The following is a 19,484-nucleotide window of genomic DNA, read 5'->3' on the forward strand; positions in this document are numbered from 1 at the left end:
GCCACCTGCTCTGCTCCGAACAGGCTCCTTTGCCTTCAGTTTAGATGCAAATTCCCCCACTCGTTGTAAAGCAAAATATTGATTTCCCTGCATCACAGGCCTGGGCCCTTGGAACGGACCAGTGTTTTTTTCATTCTCTGCAAAGGCAAAACAAGGCGCTTTGTTCTGCAAATTTCCCCAGGAACTGGAGCAGGGGAGGGAGAACTTGCTGCTGCTGAGTAACAGAGCTGCCATAAACAGGGGCAAAGAGCAGTTAGTCTCCATTTGTTATTTTATATAAACACAAATCTACCCCCTCAGAAATTGCTAATGAGTGTGTGACAAGGGGCCTCTGAGCTCCAGTCTCTCCAGGTGGTGGAGGGAAAACTGATGGGACCTCTGGGCTCCTCAGGTGGGTTCTTTTTTTTTTTTTTTCCTACTTTGTTTGTATCTGGACCCAGGAACCACATTCCAGATACTCCTTTCCTATTAGGTGGGTTCTTAAAGCCTCACTCGTTCTTGGCAGTGCAACTGAGCACCTCTCACAGGAAGGTGGCCTGGATTGCATTGTGTGGCTGGGATCATGTCTTCTCAATCACTCCTGCCTGAGTTCCAAGTCCTCCCCTATCGCAAGCTCCTGAAGTCAGAGTGGAAGCTTTGAACCCGCCGCAATTGCCCGGCCTACCTCCCTCTTCTAATGGGGTGCCCATGCCACCAGTTGCATCAACGGAGCCTTCAGCACCATGGACAGAGCTAGGAAGCGCAGGCGGTTTGCCAGGGTCCTCTTAAGCGTCGTCTTGACCCTCCGTACCCGGGGCACTAGCTGCCCAGGGCTGTCAAGGGCCGGCTAGCGCAGATGGCACACGATGGAGACCGCCAGGAGCTGGGGCTCCGAATCTCCTCTCTCCGGGAAGTGAGTCACCGCCGGAGCCACTTCCAATTAGCGTGTTAATTAGGAGGAAGGACCCTCCTCCTCCACCCGCCACCCAGATACACACCAGCCCCCTGGCTTTCAGAGACCGCAGCTAAAGTTTCCTTCTCAGCTCCGGGAAGGCAAAGGGACTTGAACCTGGAGTTTCGGCTGAACCCCACAGAGGAAGAGGCCCACCCGCCGACCAGCCGAGAACGCAAGATTTTTGTGACAGGCCCCGCAGGGGCCTGGCGGCTGTCCACAGACCTCCAGGTTGAAAGGGGCACCTAAAAGCCCCCTCAGTCAACCTGCTTCTGGACCTTACGCCACAGTTCCGAGAGGGGAGTTCTGCCCAGTCTAGCCTCAATCCTTCCGTTTAAATTTCGGCCCTTTTGGCTCTTGTTATGCTTATCAGCAAGCGTAACGTCGGTAGTGTTACACCGATGCGGGGACATGGGTCTGGCGGGAACCGAGGGCCCTCTTGAAACGCCCCCCGTTCTTATTCGCCAGAAACTTTCCCCTCCGGTTGCCATGGAGAGAGACGGCCGCTGCCTCCCGTCGCCATAGCAACGTGCGGGTACCGCGGACAGCAGTAATGAGGGGCTCAGAAAGTCTTTTTGCAGTTCGCATCGCCCCACAGTCTTGGGGTCTTCTGCCTTCGAAGCTGGCACAGGGGGCAAGTCTGACTAACTTCCCCGATTAGGAACCTTGGCCAAGGTCCTCCCACTCCTAGCAGGGACATCCATCTTTCTAGAATAGGTTTCTCCATTTCGTTGCCACTTGTGTGGCATGTGGCAATTTACCCAGTGTTTTCACAACCGCTGTCTTTACATCTCCCCGCAGCCCGTGAAGCACACGTTTTCATTTGTACCCTTTTCACAGGGAGGAAAAATTGAGGTTCAGGGAGGCCCAAGGTCACACCAGGCCGTGAATGCGGAGCCGGATCCTAGGCTCTTTCCCAGGTCTTGAACCCTCCAGGATGCGGGACAACTCGGTCCCTCCGCCTCGAGCCGCCCGGACTCAGACCGGTCGCTGAGTGTAGAGGCGGCGGCCGTGAGGCGCCAGACTTGCCAGCTGCCGCGGGATGCCACGTGAGGGGCGGAGACCCTGCGGGGAAGTGATTAAAAGCCGAACGGAGCCGGAGGGGGCCGCTGCGGGGAGGGTCTTCTTGGAGCCGCCTTGCCCCGCCCCAGTCCGGCCGCGGCGCGGGTTCCGGCGGCTGCTTGGAGGGCTGCGGTGTCCGGGGCATGAGTGGGGTGCGGGGGACCGGGGAGCCTCGGTGCCAGGCGGCGCTCGCGGTCCTGGCCTCTCTGTGCCGGGCCCGGCCGCCCCCTCTCGGGCTGGACGTGGAGACTTGTCGGAGCTTCGAGCTAGAGCCCCCAGAGCGGAGTCCGAGCGCTGCCGACTCAGGTAACAGGAAAGCAGAGGCCCCTTCCCTTCCTGGAGTCTCGCCCTGGCTGTCCCTGCTCTCCAAAGCCCCAGCCTCGGGAACCCCGGAGCCTATGTGGAGAACTCTAGCTCAGGATTCTGGATTCGGATCCAGCCCCGGCTAGTGCACTGGCCATCGCTCGCAGGACAAGCATAGAGACGCGAAGGGGATCCGGGAGGGAGAGAATACCCTGCTTAAACCTGTGTGACTCTGCGGGGCCCCCGCGGAAAGCCGGGCTGCCAGGACGCGGCTCCCCTCGGGGCCTCAGTTTCCCTCTTGCTCTCTCTGCTTGCCCCGCGGGCGATCTTCCCGCGGAGGGGGTCCGTGGAGCAAGCAGGAGACCAGGGACATCCCGGCTGAGGAAGTAACTCGTCTCTTCGGAGGGTGTCAAGGTCCCTGGGTGCGTCTGTCGGTCTGTCCCGTCAGTTTATCTGATCTCTCGGGGAAGGCGGCCCCAGCCCCCTGGGTCTCTCAGGGAGAAACTTGGGTCTGCGCCTGGCACGAGGTCTTTGTGTCCGGGTGTCTCCGACTGCGAGTGGCTTTCTGCGTCTCCGCTGGGGGGCGGGGGGCGGGGTGGGGGAGGGTGTCTCGGCATCCTCCCCACCGCACCCCCTACTCCCCACCCCTATAACTCGCTCCCTCGGTCTCTCTGTGACTCACTCGGACTCGGGGCCGATGAGCGACGGAGCCGGTGTCTCTTGCCGACTTCGCCAAGCGGGCGACTCCTGCCCGAACGGCGCGGACCCTGCGCCGGACGCAGTCCCAGGCGGCTGCCGAGCCCAGGAGGGAGCCCGAGCCGGGTCGAGCTCGCCGGAGCCGGTGAGTCGGGAGCGCGAGCCCCGCGGGGCCCGGGCCTGGCGCGCGACTGCGGCGTCTCCCGGGAGTCGCGACAGCGGGAATGGCGTGTCGCGCCCTGGCGGCGGGAACCGCGGGAGGGTGGGCGGCGTGGCGGCCGGCCCGCCGCGGGTATTTACCTGCCTCACCCGCGCCGCGCGGCCGCGCTCACCCCCGGCAGCCGGGCTTCTTTGTCCGGATCCCGATGTCTGGAGGGTCCTGGGCGGGAGGGAGTAACGCGCGATGGGGAGAGGCTGGGGGCAGTGTGAAGCCTCGAGAGAGAATACGGAGTGGGGGTGGGGAGGTCCTGCAGGGACCCGGGCTCCGGGGTTCCTTTGGCTCCACAGACTCCACCCCTCCTTGTACCCCAACCCTGACCCCCGTGGCGCTGGGCCTAGAGATACGCTGGGGTCGCCCCGCGGCGGCGCATCATCCGCGCGGGAGAGCGAGGAGGGGGCCCCGAGAGGCGGGAATTTTATCTCCACGCGCTTCTCCTGGGACCAGAAGAGGGGACTGGAGCTGCGGTTCTGGAAGGAGATACAGGTGGAGTAAGCTCTCCAGAGGCCGTAGGTTCCAGGGCCCTGTTTTCACTTGAGGTTAAAGGTCGGAGATGTAGCTAGGTCCTAGGTTAGGAACAGGGCCGCTGGGGAATAGGGGAGAGGGAGGAGGGTAGTGGCCCCGGGGAGGCTTGTGTGTGTGAGGGGGCTGTGTCCAACCGTGGAGCGGGTGGAGCCCACCTCGGCTCTGTGTGGGTTGTAGGGGGCGCTGCTCCCCCCAACTCTGGTCCTGGCAGTGTTTAATCAATGAGCTGATTACTGCAGCAGAAAGGACTGAGGTTAGATATGCAGAAGAACTTTTAGAGGGTTGTACGGTGGTGGAGGTCGATTCTTCTTGAAGAATCTCTGAACAAATTAGGCCCAGTAAGTATTATCAGATTTTGGTTCTCAGGTGCCATCACCTCCTGCACTACCCAACTCCGTATGCCTGTCAGACACACAATTTTCCCCAAGTCAGGGAGTCTCTTCCTGCCTGCCTCCCCAGCTCCCTTCCCTTCTTTGCTCCAATGATCCTTCTCCAGTGGGTCTCTTAATGCTTGCTCTGACCCCCTCAGACCCTAAATTCAAGCTGAGAACACACCTGTCGAGTTCTGGATGGAGACTGTTCCTCCTGTCTGTTTAGAGCAGAAATGCTAAGGGTGGGGGGCAGCTGGCATTCATATGTACACATCCTGATACAGGGAGGCATTGTTGTTCTGACTTCAGAGGGACACCGCATAGTCTGCAATGACAGGTACCTGGATGGCCAGGCTGGGGATGAGGGAAGGCTGAGGAGTAAGAGCCAGCAGGCCCAGATGAATCAGTATGCCTTCCCTGCAGGCTGCTTCAGAGAGCAAGGTTGAATTGTCAGCCCTGGGGAACTTTAACTTTGGCTGCTGAGTCACAAGCCCTGGGGCCAAGCTGTGGGGGGAGGGGTCTGAAAAGGATGGGAGAGGCAGAAGACCCTTGTTCAGAGCAGGAAAAAGAAAAATGGTTAAGTGTGGCTTTGGGATCTTGGAGGCTTAGGTGTGCATGGAGTCTGGGGTGATGCTGTGGAATTTGGGATCAGGCCCTGAGGTATCCCACACCCAGGCATCCCAGAACAACTGCATTCCAGAACACTGTCTGGGTCCAGATTCTCCATTCAGAGAAATGCTGCATCTTTTCATTTGCAGTTTCATGAAAAATGCAAGTGATGAGAGTATTCCCAGATCCCTTTGCCATTGAATGTTTTCCTCTGCCTTTCTACTCCTGTAAGTCTCTAGCTCATGTAATTTTAAGTAACACCCTGAGATTCAACAACTGAGATTCTGACTCTACTATCATTTTCGGGGACCCTCTTACATGCCAAGGTCTGTGATACGAATTGCACAAGAAATCTCAATCAGACCCTGAATTGGAAACATCTGTACACAGCTATCTGAACTAAAAGCAAGTCCTATCTTTTCTTTAAAAACTCTAAAGGTAAAGGGTCTGCTTTCCTTCTTACTATCCACCTGCGCTCACGCCCCACCCCCACCCCCACCCCAGGGATACTAGCAGGCAGTTCTTCACCTTTCTTTGTGTCCTTTGCCTTATGGAGGTGAATAAACTTTTTTTTCATAAGCCAAGTTGCAGAGTGTTAGGTGTGGGTAGCTTGGGTTCTGATAGCATTCTCAAGGTAGTAAGAAGTACAGAGTTGTTCCAGAAAATGCAAGGATCTGTTGAGAGAGCCTGAGCGGCCCTGCCCCTCCCAGGCTGGCAGGCAGGAATGATTATTCTCTGGTGCACTTATGGCCATGAGATATATGTGATGTTTGTTCACTTTTCTAATGACTCTGGACATGTTCTGTGATTCAGCCACCTGGCTTTGAAGTTGGCCTTTTGCAGCACAGATAGTATTTCTCCTGCTTGTAATGCCAAATTAAATGCACAGCATTTCATCCAAGCACACACACAAAAAGTTCTGTTTCTGTAACTGAGTCAGTCCCTCACTCCTTGATGGAAGGAAGGAATTCTGCAGGTTTTGCCCTCTCTGGGGAAAAGTGCAATACAGAATCCTTTAGAACCCATGGTGATGATATTCAGACTATGGTGTGTCTTGGGCTTTAAGATTCCAGAACCAGGATCAAGGATCTAGGAGTTGTAGAGCCCTTGGATTTACAGTTCTAGAAGTTACCTTCTCTCTGTGTGGGAACTTCAAGAGTGGGGATGGTAGATACAGAATGTTCTATCCTCCCAAGCTCTGCACAAAAGATATGTTCTTTTCTAATTGTTCTAGCATGACTGTGTCCTCCCTGTCCACAGAGTTGGAGTATGATGTGTGACTGAAAATAATGAGGACTAGGATTGAAGCATGTGGATCAGGCCAGGTTATTTTTAGATCTGTATAAGGCTTCCCTTGGAGAAGGTGATGGCACCCCACTCCAGTACTCTTGCCTGGAAAATCCCATGGACGGAGGAGCCTGGTAGGCTGGAGTCCACGGGATCACGAAGAGTCGGACACGACTGAGCGACTTCACTTTCACTTTTCACTTTCCTGCAGTGGAGAAGGAAATGGCAACCCACTCCAGTGTTCTTGCCTGGAGAATCCCAGGGACGGGGGAGCCTGTTGGGCTGCCATCTATGGGGTCGCCCAGAGTCGGACACGACTGAAGCGACTTAGCAGCAGCAGCAGCAGCAGCAGCAGCAGGGCTTCCCTGGTGACTCAGATGGTAAAGAATCTGCCAGCAATGCAGGAGACCCAGGTTCAACCCCTGGGTCAGGAAGATCCCCTGGAGAGGGAAATGGCAAGCCACTCCAGTATTCTTGCCCGGAGAATTCCAAGGACAGTGGAGCCTGGTGGGCTACAGTCCATGGGGTTGCAAAGAGTCAAATATGACTGAGTAACACTTTCACTTTCCCACAGAACTGTCTGGAGTGGGGTGGGGGGTAGGGGGAACATAGGGTAAGAGAAAAGTCCTGACGCAGCTAAGTGGCACCCCTGCTAGTCCAACTTAGGAAAAAATGCCTAAAAACAGAAGGTGGAGAAAAAAGGGGGAAATTTTTAAAAATAAAAACAGAAGGACACAGCCACAGTTAGGAATTGAAAGCAGAGGGACTGAAAAGTGGAAGTGAGCAGTACATCCAGCTCTGGATTCTCCAGGTATATGATACTACCTTATCCCTCCCTTCTCTCTATGCAGGGACTGAACTGTTTTTCTTGCTCCATGAGGTCCAGGCAAACCTCTTTTCTCACTGGTTGCAGGTATAAACAGGGAGATGCAGGTGGAGGAAAAAGAATCCAACTTTCTGTCTGCCCCTCTCCCCATCATCCCAGCCTTGACTGCTCCATTCAGAAGGGCCACATATCCTGACCACCAGGCAGAAAGGTACAGTTACCATCCACCAAAATAATAATACTAAAATAATCCCTAAATTAATGCCAATGCTCTGTTAGCTATGACACTCCATATTAGTCTCTGATTTATCCCTGAATCCTCTAATGATGGTGGAAACAGGCACCCAGTCATAAAGCTTGGTGCGGCTGTAATTAGTCCAGCATTGTCTCTCCTCATCACAGCTTTTCCAAGAGCATTAATTCCTTCTCTGTTTGGACTCCACTAATTATCCCCATCAGTAGTTCAGCCTGGATCTCTGAAAGAAGGAAAGGAAACAAAGGCTTCCTGCTTCCCCTCCCCCTAACCCTGAATTTTAATTATACCAGGTTCTCCTAATAAATTTATAAGCAGTGCTTATTATTAATGGAAGATGTATGTGAGCCTCAGAACAAAATAGCCTTCATTGTCCCAACACACACACACACTCTCTCTCTCTCAGGGATTTCTCAGGTACATTTCCAGATGGGACTTTTCCAGGGGCCATTGATTATTTGCCTGATGGCTATAGTTTCTGCATCTTCAGGGAAGGAGAAAGAGATGGGGGGTGAGGAGGCTGGCCCCCAGAATTCTGTCCAGGTTCAGAGGGTCAGGCTAAAAACCTGAAGATGCTCCCCACCCTCTCCTAATTATAATGAAGAAATGCCTCCCCAGCTTCTTTGCCCAGACTTTGCCTCTGGAACACTTCAGCTCTGCCTCCAGACCCCTCAGGGAACTGCTCAAGACCCTCGGCTTCAACATCAGAAAGTCCCCAGTTCAGATCTCAACTCTTCCGCTTAGGTACACTTTGTACAAGTTACTACCTTAACATCTCTCACATAGTTACTTTATCTTTGAGAAAGTGAAAGTGAAGTCGCTCAGTTGTGTCCGACTCTTTGGGACCCCGTGGACTATAGCCCACCAGGCTCCTCTGTCCATGGGATTCTCCAGGCAAGAATCCTGGAGTGGGTTGCCATTTCCTTCTCCAGAGGATCTTCCCGACCCAGGGATCGAATCTGGGTCTCCCGCATTGCAGGCAGACGCTTTACCCTCTGAGCCACCAGGGAAGCCCTTCTTTGAGAGATGAATACTAATTTCTTAGGGAGGATGTAAAGATTAAGAGATCTTGTAAGGGGCACAGCACTTACTATATAGAAATAAATAACAAATACTGTTACTAGGGCTTCCTTGGTGGCTCAGATAGTTAAGAACCTGCCCACAATGCAGGAAATGTAAGAGACATGGGTTTGACCCTGGGTTGGGAAGATGCCCTGGAGAAGAGCATGGCAACCCACTCCAGTATTCTTGCCTAGAGAATCCCATGGACAGAGAAGCCTAGTGGGCTACAGTAGTCCATGGGGTCAGAAAGAGTCGGACGCGTCTGAGCAACTAACACTTTCATTACTAGTCTTCGTATTAATGGTTCTGACCAGAGTCTTTTCCCTTCCTAGATTAGACACTGCACCTTCCAGGGTTTGGGGCCTCTGAGTTTCTTGCTGGCTGCTCCCTGAGTTGTGCAGGTCTGTGCCTCCAGCTGCGTCTGCCCGGGAGCTCCTTCACTGAGGCAGCTTTCGCTCTGCAGAGCCTGACGTTGCCCATTTCTAAGGGTCCATCAGCGACCCCAGACCCTGCAGCCAGCTTTCTCCAGCTTTGAGGGGAGCAGAGGAAATGGTCCTTTCTTTTCACTTCCTCTCTCCAGTTTATCTTTTCAATTAGTCTGTTAGCAAGAATGTCTTCCTGACACGGAAGCCCATTAGAAAAATGGGAACAATAGCAAGTGATGAGAAAGGCTGATAAATCCTAACACTATGGGTGGAGAGAAGAGGAGGGAGCACTGGAGTATCAGGGCTCTGTCTCTGGAGAAAAAAGTGTCAGTGGGGAGATAAGAAATGCCTGGGTTGCTAATTAATAGCCTACCATTTTCCAGAGAGAGAGGGAGGCCATGAGCCATCCCCGCTGTCAGACAATCTCACTTAAGGTGACAGGCAGGTCCTGCCCTGATGGCCTTCAGGGAATCATCAGGAAAGAAGGGGCCTTATCATCATCACCAGAAAAGAAGGGTCTTAAAGTCTCTCACATGTTTGCCCCCTGGTCCCATGTCCCACTTCCCTGCCTCAATGGCCAAGCTTTGGGTTCATTCTGTACCCAGTGAACTATTACCCACCACAAAAACAAAAACCAGAAAGAAATAACAGCAACTTACCTTTGGGAACTTTCACCATATATTGGGCTTCCCCGATGGCTCAGTGGGTAAAGAATCCACCTGGCAATGCAGGAGACACAGGAGGCACGGTTCAATCCCTGAGTTGGGAAGATCCCCTGGAGGAGGAAATGCAACCCACTCCAGCATTCTTGCCTGAAAAATCCTGTGGACAGAGGAGCTTGGTGGGAGTCTACAGTCCAAAGGATTGCAAATAGTCGGACACGACTGAGCGACTAAGCACATACACCATGTATCCAGCATTGTGCTCAAGGCCTTACTTCATCTAATATTTACAGTGATTCTTTGAAGTAAAAGAGACCAATGTTTGGAGGAGTTAAGTAACTTGTTCAAGGTCACACAGTTGATGAGCGTGCTCTGTGGTCATTCTGGCACTGGTGCTCAGTGGAGATGTCTGCCTCGTGTCTCTGAGCACTTCCCCAGTCCAGGCTAGAACCCACGTGCCCTGCACAGCACCAGATCACCGGGTGTGTTTCCGAAGCCAAGTCCCATCGCCGTCTGCTCTCCCAAAGGCTGCTGGGTAATTGGTCAGTATGGTTCCCCAAACCAGGTGCCCATAAAATACTGGTCTCCTCTGATACCTAATACTGAGTAATGGACTTCTTTTCCCCAGTTTCCAAGCAAACTTTGCAAAAGCATAGTACGTTCTGCATTGTACATTTTTCTTCCATGAATTTCTTCTTATTCCTTTGGAGCTTGTTCACCAGCTGGTTGCTGACAGTAATGGCAAAACAACTGAACAGTGAATACTGACAGAAAAACTTGGAGATGTGAGATCTTTCACATAGTATGTATTACATCTTGAGATACAGGGAGATCTAGCTGTAATATATATGTATTATAATACATATTATATAGAGACATAATAGAATAATTGTATTATATTAATATGTATATTATATAATAGAATAATTGTATTATTTTTACTGGCAAGATTGTTCCTAGTTTGTAATGATAAAGTTAAAGCTATCTCTCTTATTAGTGTTCATGGTTTGCATGTGTTCTGCCCACTAAACAAATTTTAAAATTGAAAGATGTTCAAAATCAGACTGGGCAGAACTAGACAATTCTAATAAAAATAGCAAATATTTATTATATGGCTTACTACATTCTAGGCACTGTCCTTTGCACTTTTGATACACTTGACCTCATTTAAATCTCACAATGACCCTATCAGGCAGATATATTACTCTACCCATTTTACAGATGATGAAACAGAGTCTGAGAGAGATTAAGAGTCACAGTTGATAACCAGTAGAGATGGACATTGAATGAGCCCAGTCTGACTCCAAGACAATGCTTCTTTCTCTCCAGGCTGAAGGGGAAATAAAGAAGGAAAAGGAGAGGAAGGAAGAATAGAAATACAAACACTTAGGAAGTTCGTCCTCTTTTTCAATGTGTAGGACTTTCTCCCTTACCAGAGGCTTGCCTCTCTTTCTTTTATTGGAGGATAATTGCTTTACAATGCTGTGGTGGTCTCTGCTGTACGTCAGCACGACTCGGTCATAATTATATATATACATCCCCTCCTTCTTTAGCCTCCCTCCACAACCCCTTGCCGCCTCCCCAGGTAGTCACAGAGCGCCAGGCCGGGCTCTCTGTGTTGCACCGCAGCTTCCCGCTAGTTATCTCTATTACGCATGATAGTGTGTATATGTCAATGCTGCTGCTGCTGCTGCTAAGTCACCCCAGTCATGTCCGACTCTGTGTGACCCCATAGACGGCAGCCCACCAGGCTCCCCCATCCCTGGGATTCTCCAGGCAAGAACACTGGAGTGGGTTGCCATGTCCTTCTCCAATGCATGAAAGTGAAAAGTGAAAGTGAAGTTGCTCAGTCGTGTCCGACTCTTCGTGACCCCATAGACTCCAGCCTACCAGGCTCCTCCGTCCATGGGATTTTCCAGGCAAGAGTGCTGGAGTGGAGTGCCACTGCCTTCTCCTATGTCAGTGCTACTTTCTCAATTTGTCCTACCCTCTCCTTCCCCCACGGTGTCCTTCTTCTCTCTTACCATGAAGCTAGTGTATGTATAATATGAAGAGCACTGGGTCAGAACTCAAAAGATGGCTAAACTGCCCATCAAAATGCTATCTGCCTCAGAGGGTTGAGGTTCAAACAAGACTTGAGTGGGGAAAAGGCTGTGAAGGCTGTGTTTGCACCTGCAGTTTACTAGAGGCAATGCATCCTGGTGGGTTGGTCCCAGCAGGCCCGGGGTAGGAAGGCAAGTGTCTTAGGTCACCTGGGCCTTTGGACAGCCCTTTGTGACACATTTTCAGCCAGGCTCTGAGGGTAGGCTGAATTCCAGGTCACACGCAGTGATTTTAAAGGAGCTAAATCCTCTGCAATCATACACACCGTGGCCTAATTCTGGTCTTACCAGCCTTGCTCACCACCTCGTTCCCCTGTGGTGTGAACCTACTCAGCATCGGGACCTAATTCTCTTTGCATGGCCCGCCTGTGAGGTATCCTGGAAGAAGAGTCTCCAGGCAGAGGAAGGGCCTCCTGGCCTTACATAACCAGTATTGAGCACCGGGTGCCAATTCCCAATAATCTCACAGCGCTGAGGGAACAACAGCCAGGGGTCATGTGGAGACACATTCCAAATAGCAACCATGCTGAGGAAAAATTGATTCCTCCACCTCTCTTTTCATTTATGAATTCAGTTTTTTGTTTTTTTTTTTTTGTCAGACTGAACATTTAAATGCACTCTCTGCTCTCTGGATTCCCCCCATTTCTCCCCCTTTCTCATTAAAATTCTAATTATTACCAGAAGAAGAAAGATGTATGATCAAAGGAAAGCAAAACCCTAGAAATACCTTTTGTTTTAAGGTGACTCATATTGCAGAGAATGCACCCGGAACTGCTGTAACAAAGAACAGATGTGGAGGGCTCAGAGATGGCCAGATACTTTTAAATACACACACACACACATATATATATATATATCTGTGGTATATACTTAGCTATATCTGTGGTAGCATTCCTGTGAACCCCAAGGGTATCAGGGCTTAAGGAAACAGTCTTCAGACTATTTAGATCATGAAATCGTAACAGCAAAATTTATTTTTATTTAATACTTCCAATATGTGTTTATTTGCTCCCATGTTCTATATACATGTACAAAAGGGGTATTGTAAAGCTGACTCTCCAAACACTTAGCAGTTGTGTGACCCTGGGCAATCTATTTAACCTTCTGTGCCTTAGTTTCCTCATCTGCAAAATAAGGATAATAATCTTCACCTATTTCACTGGAGAGTCTTAAATGAGTGAATACATAAAAAGCACTTTGCGCCTTGGACATTGTAATGTTCATAACTTGACTAAATTCAATAACAAAATTCATTACTATCAATTTGTATATTATAATTCTGATTTTTTTATTTTTCAGATAATGAATAAATATTCAAGAAATCTAATATTTTTTTCTCTTACACTCCCAGGATGCATGCACACTGTAATTGGAGACCTTTAGTCTAGAAGTTCACTTAGAATCAGTTTGTCTGGTCCCTAGCAGTCTCTGGTGGACTAACCTCAGCTCCTATGCTGGGGAAAGGCTCCCAGGTCTCTGTGCAGGGGCCTGGGGGCTGGAGAAGGTGGCAAAAGGCATGAGGGTTCTATGTTCTTATTCCTTGGTCCTGAAGGCGGTAGCTGATCAAGGCCAATACCCTGCAGCCAGGGAGTCAGGAGGCAGTGCTCGCTCCCCAGAGAGGATGACTGATGTTTTGGCCTCTTCCTCAGGTCCCTCTGGAAGGAGGAGAGCTTTCCCTGGGGCCTGTGCTATGAGAGTTCTCTTGATCCCCCAAAGAGGGACCAAGCATCTCCCAGCCTAGTTTAGTACCAGGAAAAAGGCAAGTGCTCAGTAAATATTGGTTGAGCGATAATGACAGCTGTTTTATTTGATATTGATCGACTGATTCATTCATTCATTCTCATATGTCAATTTCTATGCTGAGTCCTGAGTCAGACAAATAAAAAATAACACAGGGTTGTAGTAACCTACAGTTTAATCCAGGACAAACAGTCTGAGACAGTGGAATGAGCCCCAGGCTGGGTGGGCAGTGGACATCTGGACCCTGGTCTAAGCTCTGTGATCTCTGACCACAGGCAAGTCCCTCATCTGGAACACTGCTCCCACCTGCAAAAGCACAGCCTGACCTCAGTACTTGTAGGCTCATTCCTCACCTTAAATCCCAAGATTCTTAAGGCTTGGGACAGGATAATTCAGAGGCTGCAAGCTCATAGGCCTGCAGTGGTAGGCAAGTAACAGGGACAGGAGCTAGTGAGCATACAGCCTTCTGAAGGGCATCACCAGTTCTCAGTATGTGGGAGCACAGGTCCAGTTACCAAGACCTCAGGCCATTTCCAGAGAAGCCAGGAATCTGGTGTGATGATGACGATGGTGATGATGTAACTGCTTGATTTTTCAGTCATACGCAAGCCAAACAAGCCTCCTCTTCTGGCTTGTCTACAAGTGACCTTTGTGCAAACCCATTGGTTCAAGGCTTCCTGATGTCTCAGAGTAAGAAGAGGCCTTGAGCTCAAAGGTTCATTCCTAAAGGTGGGGTGGGGGTGAGGGTCGTGCTTAGTAGCTTCTCCCAGAGAAAGGCATCCTTCACAACTCTCCTAGGGTAATGGACATCCTACTTGGGGCACAGGGTGGGACAGTGAGTGCCTGCCTCTGAATCAATCATGACTTTCAAAAATACCAGTGTTACAGCAGAACCACAGGAATGGGGGCAAAGGACAGCTATCGGAATTATTTGTATTTAGCTCTGAAGTAAACTGTGTGGATCAGATTCCAACTTGGTGTGGTGTGTGCGGGCTCAGTCATGTCCATCTCTGTGCAACCCTATGGACTTTTGCCCTTCAGGCTCCTCTATCCATGGGATTTTCCAAGCAAGAATACTGGAAAGGGTTGGCATTTCCTTCTCCAGGGAGATTCCAACTTCATACAAGTATTTGTTGAGCCTACTATGTGCACACTTCTGGGAATACGGGAGAAGCATTAGACCTAATCCCCACCCTCAAGGAGATTATGCCTGATCTCGTTCTCTTCAAGTCAACCTACTCACTATATATTAGCTCCTGCTGTGGGCTTGGCGGGCTTGGAGTGAGCGAAGAGAATGAAGTTTCTCAGCCTGGGGCCCCCCGATGCCTCACAACCTGTGGAGGAAGAGAGCTGTCTGCAAAAAATTACTCTGCTTGAAGTCTGGCCATAGTAACAGTTCTAATAGAAATTCAAACAGCATCCAAATGTGAACGCTTCACGAATTTGCACATTTGCTTAGGCTGCTATTTAAATTACTTTCCCTTCCCTGGGCACATGCCAATAGGGAGTCGGGGAGGCAGCCCAGGTGCTCCCCAAGCTGGCGGTGGGGGGAGGGGCGAAGCTGGAGAAATCAGCCTGAGGTGAACACGAGGCTGCAGATATTTCACAAGTTGGATGTGGAGCACTGACCCTACAACCATCCCTCCTCTGCCTGGGCAGCCTTCTCATGACCACTCTTTTCTCTTCTTCCGTCTCTGTCCCTTGTGTGTGGCCCCTCTTTGAAAACCCTTCCCGGCTTCTCCCCACCTCTGTCTGTCTCTGTGCCTCCCTGCCTGGCTGAGGGCAGGCACCTCTGTCAGCCTCCTCGCAGTGGTAGTTATTGTGTGTGGCGTGGCCCTGGTGGCAGTTTTTCTCTTTCTCTTTTGGAAGCTGTGCTGGATGCCCTGGAGGAACAAGGAGGCCTCCAGCCCCTCCTCTGCTAACCCCTCCCCGGAGGCCCTCCAGAGCCCCAGCTCCAGAGGCAACATGGCGGACAAGCTCAAGGATCCCCACACCCTGGGCTTCCTAGAGGCGGCTGTGAAGATCAGCCACACGTCCCCAGATATCCCAGCCGAGGTGCAGATGTCCGTCAAAGAGCACATCAAGCGTCACACACGGCTGCAGCGACAGACCACAGAGCCAGCATCATCCACCAGGTGAGGGGTGGACCCCTCCCTTCCTTAACTCCACATTCCTGAATCCAATACATGAATGAGATTCCAGCCTGTGAGGATCAGAGACCAGAAATAATCATATGCGTATTCTGGTTGGAGAATATGTCAGATGATGTCTTCCATGGTGGGTGACTGGCTCGGAGGTAGGCACCAGAAGTGACTTCAGGAGAGGGGAACCTTGGAGGTGGGGTGCTGTGCAGGTGGTCAACTCTGAGATGTGCGTGGGTGGGAGGTGTTGGCTTGTCCAGAGGGAAAGGAATATGCAAAGGTGCAGAGGCATAAAAGTTAATGACGTGTCTATGTCCGCACCGCCTCTGAGATGGAGTCTGCAGTGTGTGGGAGAGAAGCAAGAGATTCCTAACATTTTGAAAAGGAGAATAGCCTTTGCCAGAGTTCCCTGCCTTACAGAAATTGGATACATGACATTCTTTATCTGAACAAACAAAATGACAAAAAAAACAACCACCATGTAATGACAAAAACCTACTCTAAATTCAGAAACTTTATTTATTTTTTAAATTCAGAAACTTTTAAAAGATGTGGAACGTGCATCCATAAGGCATTGTATTTATTAAAAATTTGGGGCTCTTATGGATTCCTGGGTCCAGGATCCCAGCGGACCGGCCAAAGGGAAGCAGGCCTGGTCTTCAGATTGAAAGCCAGAAATGGTACAAGTGCTGGGTCACGGTTACGGAGTTTGTTTTTTGACATCAGGCAAATTGCTCATTTTCCTAACCCTCAGTTTTCCCAACTGTAAAATAGGGCTAATGACCCTCATAAGGTTGCTGTGAGGAGCCAATGTAAGAATCCATGCGATAATAAGAGCTCTGTTCTAAGCACATCGTGTGTATTCATTTCACCCCACAGCAATCCTATGCAATTGCTACTTTTATTTTTTCATATCTTATAGTACAGAGATTAAATAATGTGTCCCAGGTCATGTAGCTACAAAGTGGCAGAGGGAAAGGGGGTGATGATCGTGGTGGTGATGAAGGACTGCTGTATGGAGGGTGGGAAAGGATGGTCCTTCTAAATAGGGGAGCTTTTTAAATAGGTGAACCAGAGTCAACGTCTACCAGGAAAGAAACCTAGAAAGCCAGAAGCAGAAAAGCAGGGGAAAAGATAATGATCACAATGGCTAACCTTTACTAAAGCTTGTTATGTACCAGGCCCCATTCCAACTACTTTACGTGGATTAAGACATGCGCACAAAGTGAGGCAGAGGTAAAGGGGGTAAACTAGCAGGAAGTAAAGAGGGCCTCACACCGGGTAGGATGAGCCGGGGCCCTGAGCCGTTTCGGCCTGCACCCCGCTCTCCCGTCCCCCGACCTCACTCTCTCACCCCTCCCCCCTCCTCCAGGCACACGTCCTTCAAGCGCCACCTGCCGCGGCAGATGCACGTGTCCAGCGTGGACTACGGCAACGAGCTGCCCCCAGCGGCGGAGCAGCCCACCAGCATCGGCCGCATCAAGCCCGAACTCTATAAGCAGAAGTCGGTGGATGGGGACGATGCCAAATCCGAGGCCAAGAGTTGCGGGAAGATCAACTTCAGCCTGCGCTACGACTACGAGAACGAAACCCTGATTGTGCGCATCCTGAAGGCCTTTGACCTCCCAGCCAAGGACTTTTGCGGTAGCTCCGACCCTTACGTCAAGATCTACCTCCTGCCCGATCGCAAGTGCAAGCTGCAGACCCGGGTGCACCGCAAAACCCTGAACCCCACCTTCGACGAGAACTTCCACTTCCCGGTGCCCTACGAGGAGCTGGCCGACCGCAAGCTGCATCTCAGCGTCTTCGACTTTGATCGCTTCTCCCGCCACGACATGATCGGGGAGGTGATCCTGGACAACCTCTTTGAGGCCTCCGACCTGTCCCGGGAAACCTCCATCTGGAAGGACATCCAGTACGCCACCAGTGTGAGTACCGCCTGCCCCGGGGGCCTCTTCAGGGTTTATAGTTCTGGATTTGAGTGAATGTGTTCCTGAACCCCCGAACCCCTAGAGACAAATGGGCCTCTGCCCTTCAGGATGTGAATGGGGACCCCGCTTCATAGCCCAGCCCACCCCGGGGGAAATCCTTGCACTGGGCCCCAGGTGGGCAGGGAGGGACGGGGACAGCGGAGCTCCCAAGTGGTTGGGAACGGAAGGAAAGGGCATTTGTATCTATTGCTTCTGATGTATCTTCTGTAGTGGTTGCCTCTACCTGCTAGGCCTCAGGACTACCACCTATAATGTATGTCTTTAATCATGGGTGAGGATGGGGCCAGGCCTATAGACTGACTCAGACAGCAACATGTGCCAAGGGCTTTGATGTGTACTAGAAGCCTGGCACAGGCGATCAAGGACAGGCTATATTAATCAGGATAAACCAGGTTATGCCACAGCAACGAATAATCCTAGGATTTGGTAGCTTAAAGCAGCCAAGATTTAGTTCTCGTTCATATTATGTGTGCTTTTCAGCTTGACCAGGGTTCCATTCTACCTTGTCACCAAGTTTACAGAGGCTCTGTTTTGACCCTGTGCTCCTAGTTACCACCTCAGGAAGGAGGGGATGTGGCAAATCGTACACTATTTCTTAAAGCTTCCATGCTGAAATGACACATGTCACGTCCACTCACGTTTCATTAGCCAAAGCAAGACACATGTGACTCCTAATATTAAGGGGACAGGGGAAAGCAATCCTACCACATGTCCAGAAGGGGGACTGGAAGTACTTAACAACCAGAACAACCAGAGCCCCCTGCTCTCAGGCCCTGCCTGCCTGCGCCATCTGGAAGGTGGTAGGGGAGGAGGCCAGCCTGGAAGGAGACCTGGCTAATTCACACACTACAGAGCCAGATGCCGGGCTCTTCATGATCAATTAGAATTAACCAGGAAGGTTTCAAGGCGCACAAGGAAAGGGTTATGTATTGGCGTACGAGGAAAGGATTATTAAAGAAGCAATAGGAGTTGGATACGGTTAACCCAGGAAGACTTCTTGGAGGAGAAAGTCAAGCACTATTTTGAAAATGAGTAGGGCTTGAGTTGGCTTTTTAAGAGGTGGGCAGGTTTGGCACGGAGAATTAAGAGGGCATCTCCAAAACCCTTGGGTCCAGTGTAGACAGTGTTCTCCAGGGCCCTGGGTGGCTGTTGAAGAAGCTGTGTAATTGCATCCCGCAGATGGAGGTGTGGGATGTACCTTTCTCTAAGTCCAGCTAGGCAGCTGAGAGCCCTGAAAGGGTGTTGCCACCAAATGCCAATGGCCTTGTGTCTGGTGTCTTGAACGCCAAGTGGTTGAGTGTCCCCTGGGATATTTCTTTCACTGTTTCTCTGGGTGCAGACTCTCCCTGTGGACAATCAATACTCAATATCTATATATTGAATTTGTAAGGAGAGAGGCTGGGAAAATCAACCCCACTCTGGTGGGAAAAGGAATTGATTTGTTCAAGGAGAGAAAGCTTGGTGGGCTCTGTTTCTGCTCCAGGAAGGTCTCTGAGATAGCCCATTCTCCTAGCTGGTGCTAACTTTGGTCCAGTTTGGTGTCCCAGCGCCTCCCCTACTTTTGCTTTCCTGAAATGTCATCCCCAAGAACAGAAAACAGCACAGGCAGAGGGGCTTGCAGACGGGGTGGGCAGACGGGGCCGGCTGGAACAGCAGCTGTGCACCCGCCCCAAGCTCAGGAGCTCTGCTCTATCAATCACTGTGAAGTTTACATCTGGTACAGCTCTTCCCTGTGGTCTCGAATGGCAGCAGCTTCATTATGGCGACTGTACAGGTAGCGAAGAGCGGCTTAGTCCTCCCCATACTGAGGCTGAGGCCCAGGGGCTCAGAGAGAGAGGGGGGTGGGGGCCAGGGGCTGTGAGGAGCAGGACTCAACTCAGCCCTCTGAGGAGCTTCCCTTCTCCTCCCCAGAGACCTCCCTTTCCTGTGACTTTAGCTCCAGGCACGATGGACGCCCTTATCGTGGAGCAGGCAGTCTGCGCTCAGGGACGCCCCTCACCTGAATGCTAACTTCCTAGAATTCCGTGGCTGTCCCTACCATGTCCCACACCTCTTCCCCAGCCCAGCTTGAGAAAAAGGATAGACCCTCACCATCCTCATCACCCTCAGTCAGTACCATTATAGTCCTCCTCTATCTTCGCTTAAGCAGGACCCTGTGCAAAGCACTGGGGAGCAAGGAGGGTCTCAGATAGAAGACAGCCTCTTTGACCCAATGCAGAACTTGAATTATAGAGACAAGAAATGTTCATGCAGTAGCTAGTGATGCAAAGTAGCAAATAAT

The 19,484-nt window shown here is 51.0% G+C and overlaps 1 protein-coding gene across 1 annotated transcript in view; it reads left to right on the plus strand.

The window, feature by feature from the left end:
• The first annotated feature begins 2,086 nt into the window (after window positions 1–2,086).
• The window catches only part of SYT6 (synaptotagmin 6), a 66,068-nt gene continuing 48,670 nt past the window's right edge, over window positions 2,087–19,484 (plus strand). The window contains exons 1-3 of the mRNA XM_055584665.1: window positions 2,087–2,299; window positions 14,858–15,206; window positions 16,585–17,140. Of these exons, the coding sequence (XP_055440640.1) occupies window positions 2,137–2,299; window positions 14,858–15,206; window positions 16,585–17,140 (1,068 nt within the window). The 5' untranslated portion in view covers window positions 2,087–2,136. The remainder of the gene's footprint in view (window positions 2,300–14,857; window positions 15,207–16,584; window positions 17,141–19,484) is intronic.

This window comes from Bubalus kerabau, chromosome 6, assembly GCF_029407905.1.
Source record: "Bubalus kerabau isolate K-KA32 ecotype Philippines breed swamp buffalo chromosome 6, PCC_UOA_SB_1v2, whole genome shotgun sequence".
NCBI classification, from domain to species: domain Eukaryota; kingdom Metazoa; phylum Chordata; class Mammalia; order Artiodactyla; family Bovidae; genus Bubalus; species Bubalus kerabau.